General features: G+C 39.1%; 1 protein-coding gene and 1 gene segment (V, D, J or C); one reads left to right on the top strand and one right to left on the bottom strand.

Moving 5' to 3' along the window:
* Window positions 1–5,076, top strand: part of LOC105546086 — a 619,418-nt gene that overhangs the window by 120,964 nt on the left and 493,378 nt on the right.
* ZNF280B (zinc finger protein 280B) lies at window positions 3,266–5,020 on the bottom strand. The gene is given in 2 exon segments (XM_011989181.1): window positions 3,266–3,427; window positions 3,429–5,020. Coding segments are annotated over 2 exon segments (1,140 nt in total). The 5' UTR covers window positions 4,464–5,020; the 3' UTR covers window positions 3,266–3,322.

Below are 5,076 nucleotides of genomic sequence, written 5' to 3'. Positions count from 1 at the left end.
AAACTAAAACATCCCATTTTACTTACGGTGCAAAGACAATACAGCAACAATACAGCAACAGCATTTTTCACAAAACATTTTATTACTATAATTGATATTTTACTTATAATTTTTGGCAACATTAATAAAATAATAAATTTCATCTGAAAGAACAAGCGAGCAAAATAGACAAGGAAATTCACAAAGGGTAATAACAAAATAGTAATCTTGACATATTCAATATATTTGTAAACAAAACAAAGTGACATTGCCTTAAAAATATATAGAGGTATCAATAGAAAAACAGAGAAAGCTCCTGAAAGAACTCACTATATTAATTTTCATTTGGTTGCAGGCACAGAAATTGACTCGAGCTAGCTCAACTCTAAGACAGAAGCAAAGCCCTTGATGATGATCGTTTTTTAGCTTTTTCATGAAAACTTAGGAAATTTAAATACACTGAAGAGGGAAGAAAAGAGTAGGGAGAGAGTAAAGTGCCTTTAAGAGGAAAAAGTAAAAGTTTTTTTTTTTTTACAGGGAGATCTCATTGTCAGTGGCATTTTAAGAGCCTTGAAGCTCAATGAACCAAAGGAAGTGTCAAACAATTAAGTGAGGTAGCAAGCCATGCAGGCCTAGGGGAAGGGCATTCTAAGAAAGACAATAGCATGTGCAAAGTCTTTGGATTGGGAAGAATGTGATTTGCTTAAGGAATAGCAAGGCCAGTGTGTCAAAATAGTGCATCATTGGGGAAAAGAGTGGAGAAGCATGACATAGAATGAAAGAGAGTAAGGAGGTAGGCAGGGGCCAGATCACTGGAATCTATTATAGTTGGCAATTAATGACCATATGTACTCCTTAAGAGCATGCTTTAATGAAACAGCAAACAACAACAGTGTTGATAATACCAACCAATCACTAAACATACAACTAAAATATTTCATATTTTTACCACAGAAACAGAATACAGGAGGTAAGTATGAAAAGTCTGTAGATCTATTTATACACAGTAGAAGTATCTACCTGAGACAAGAAAAACTGGCACAACCACACCCACTTGCACACACATACCCTTTCTTCAACTAAAGAAAGGATTCAGGCTGAAATTTTAGTAAAGTGTCTTAACCCAAGCAAAGTAACTGAAAAGACCTAGTAAAGTGTTCAAGGTGCAAATCAAACAAGTGAGTGTCAGGCAAATAAATACAATGGGAGCTACAGTCAGAAAATGTTGCAAAATATAGATAATATACTCACAACTTATTTGTTATCTGTACTGCCTTCTATTCTAGTTCTAAGAGGGATGCTAAGCTCTTAATTATCTCTTCGCAGATTTTTGTGAAAGCTTAGGAAATTTAACTAGATTGAGGAGGGAAAAAAGGAGTGGGGAGAGATAATATACCTTTAAAAAGAAATCAAGGAAAAAGGGAAAGATTTCTCCAGACCTATATCTATAGCCAAGATGGCAGAGTCCATGACTGGTGAAGACAGGTTGCTGGGCACCTTAGTCGGGGGTGGAGGTACAAAGGATGGCACCAGAACACAACCAAGGAGACAACTCCGGGAGTCCACAGAGGCACCCAAGGCTGCTGATGTTCAGGAACCAATACTCAAAAAGTACTCCAGAATACTGTGAAACAGCCCCCGGGGAGAGCAAGGGAAAGAGGTTCACCCACAGTACAGATTAGATAGGACAGATCAGATGAAGGACATTAAGTCTTAACACTTACTGAATTAGGGAGACATTTCCTGCACACTGGTATGTATCAAGTAAGACCCAAACAGCATTAGTGTCAATAAACTGGGAAACTATACATAAAACAGAAGAACTGTAAGCTGCAATACATTCATGTCCAAGGCAAGACATAAAAGTTGTAAGCTTCACATGTTCAATTAGGGTAAGATATATATGCACAGAAAAATATAAAGCCATTATGGGTTTAAATTTAGTCAGTCACCCTGGGCTATTTTTGTCCACTGTACCTACTGTTCTTGGACAGTCCTCATTCCAGCTCAACAGTGGGAAAACTAAATTTAGCCCAGTCCAGGAAATGAACAGACACCACTTGTTTGGCCCTTTTCAGTTAAAACTATGAGTCCAGTACAGTTCAAATTATAAATATCAGGGGTTCTTCCCCTTGGGAAACTTAACTTGCTTTACTGCTGTGGCTCAGAAGAATATGGCCAGTTCATTCTCCACTAACGGCTAGCCAGAAGGGAAAGGAGAGAGAATGAATCAATTTCACCTTTAGATCACAGAATGGGAAGTCAGCTAGCACCAGGCACCATTCTATTATTAATTGTATTGCTATTTCATCTCAAACCAATGATACATGGCCGCTCTTCGATGTCTACAGGGGCCCCTCACCAAACAAAAGCACTTTACTTTGAATGGATTGGCTTCCTTGGATGTTTCTGGGTTAGGTAAAGATACTCTGAAGCAGTGTTCCTTTTGACCTGGCCCCAAGACCAGAATGAATGTGTGCCTATCCTTCAATTAGAACAAAGAGCCACTGCTCTCCCTCAACTAACTTCCACCTCCTTGGTCTCTGCTCATGCAGCAGCTTCCCTTTCAATTCCACATCCTGGCTTTTCAGAATCTTTTCAGGTTATTTTATGTCAGCACAGCAGAGGCACTTCTGGGAATTCGACAGCAAGTGGGCCAGGGCATAACAAAGCCATTCCAGTCTGACTAGAGTTAACCATGAAATCTTGAATGCATGGAAAAAGCTGAAAAGAAAACTAAGTATTTCAAAAATTCTATGAATTCTGTATATAGAAAAAAGAGCTTTTTCAAGCTTAGGAGTAACATGAAATACCAAAATAATAAATAGGTGCCAGAGGCAGTGGCTCACACATCCCAGCACTTGGGGAGGCTGAGGCAGGAAGCTCCCCTAAGGTCAGGAGTTCAAGACCAGCCTGGGCAACATAACAAGACTCCATCGCTACAAAAAAATTAAAATAAAAAATTAGCTGGGTGTGGTGGCTGCGCCTGTAGTCCTAGCTACTCTCCAAAGGCTGAGGCCAAGGAATGCTTGAGCCCAGGAGTTCAAGGCTGCAGTGAGCTAGGATCACGCCACTGCACTCCAGCCTGGGTAACAGTGAGACCCTGTCTCTAAAGTAAAAAAAAAAAAAAAAAATTAAAATTAAAAAAATAAATTAATACCTTCTTCTCTCTCACATACACACACACACACACACACACACACACCTTTTATGTAAGCCAGATACAGTTAACATGAACACCAGATGTTTTAAAATAACACCTCAAAATTCAGATCAAATTATATATATTCTAAATTTTGTTTAAAAAGTCATATATAATCCACTAGTTTCACTATTTTTGGTGCTACTGAATAATGTATGGTTGGTATTTTTTGTTTTTATGAGGTTTTTTAATTTGGTTTGAAATACTTGCTTTAGATTTACTGAAACTAGAATTAATGGGACTTTTTTGAAATTTTGCTTTTAGACCTGGGGAGTGATGGTTCGGAGTCAGATGTGCTCACAGTTATGGATGCTACTTCTACTGATCCTGGCTGAAGAGGTTCTAGTGACACTTGAATAGTAACTTTTGTTTCAGGAGGTAATCCTTCTAGTTGCTTAGGCTTCTTAAACATTTGATGACACTGGGTCTTGTGCTCCATTTTCTCCTTGAAAGTTAAAAACTGTAGCCGGCACTTGGAACACTGGTGTGTACTCTTTCCCCAGTGGCCCCTATAATGACACATGTATGGTGTTGCTGTTTTGAAAATTTTGAGACAAAAGGGACAAAGCAAATTCTTTGTGTTTTCATGGCACGTTCTAAAATGTGTTTCTACATCAGCAAAGACTGACGATCTGTAATGGCAAACTTGGCACACATAGGGCATTTCGCCAGGCTTATGATGGTCCTTCATGTGTTGTAAGAGGACCTGATCTGTTTCAAATGACAATTCACAGATCTTACAGACAGCAGAGGGCTCCTGGGCAGTGTGGACATTTTCAATGTGACACTGTAGCTGGAAGGGAGTGGGAAACTGCCGGTGGCAGTGCTGGCAGGTGGTGTGGTTTTCCCAGCTGTCGTTCTTTTGCTTCTCAAATTCCAAATGATGCTTCACGTGATTCATAAACTTAACATTTTTTAGAACTTTCACGCAACTGAGGCATTTAAAGGTGGTGTGAGTCTTCTGTTCTGGCTGCCCATCTCCTTTATGCTGTCCATAGTAAAAGTCACTAAGTAACACAATGGGATTTTCTTTCTTGGGATCAAAGGTCTTGTTTTGACTTGTTAGACTCATAATGTCTGTTTTTGTCAATTCATTTTCCCTATCAAGATTTGTATTTATAGGCTTGAAATGGATATTGTCCTTTGGAAAAGCTGCTGGAAAAGGTGCTCCATTCTGAACATGGCTTAATGAGGTATGAACATTGTTTGAGGGTGTACTTTGCTGGGTATTCATTGTATGAAAGGTATCTGAAGGGGACGAAGCTGAAGAGTATCCTTCCATAATTCCATCCCTGAGTTTAGCCCTTTTGGGATTTATGCTGTTTACTTCGAAAGTGGAAAGTCGCTTTGATATATGAGGACTTTCATTTATATCTCCTACTGAAAGTGCTGCACTTACTGGCTGATGCAATGAACCTGTGAATGTAATCAAAGGAGAAGGTAATTCTGAAGAGTTATTAGGCACAACTTGTGGTGAACTATTTTTATAATCAGGTTTAGACAAAGGCTCAATAATAATAGGACTATCTGTTGATCTCGATTCAAGTTGGGAAGCTGGCAGGTCGGTCACTGCTTCTGATGTAAGGGTCTCATGACTTGTAGGCTGCAATTTGTCAGCAGTATCTTTTCTAAGGTGACCATACTTTTTTCTCCTTGACCATGAACCCGGGGTGACTCTGTTCAAAATGTTTGAAACGACTGGTTTTGAATTTGAAGTCACCCCAACAAAGATTAGCTCAGCATCTTCATTTACATGTTCCACACCAACAAAGATGAGCTCAGCGTCTTCATCATCTACTTGTTTGGTTTCTTTTATGTTCTTCTGTGGTTCAGGCTCTTTCTCTTCCTCACATGATTGTTCCATTTTCTAATGTTTTTTATTCTTGAACAGTGTG

This window comes from Mandrillus leucophaeus, unplaced genomic scaffold (assembly GCF_000951045.1).
Source record: "Mandrillus leucophaeus isolate KB7577 unplaced genomic scaffold, Mleu.le_1.0 Scaffold349, whole genome shotgun sequence".
Classification (NCBI taxonomy): Eukaryota; Metazoa; Chordata; class Mammalia; order Primates; family Cercopithecidae; genus Mandrillus; species Mandrillus leucophaeus.
Note: the sequence above shows the minus strand (reverse complement) of the source record. Positions and strands in the feature narration are given on the sequence as shown.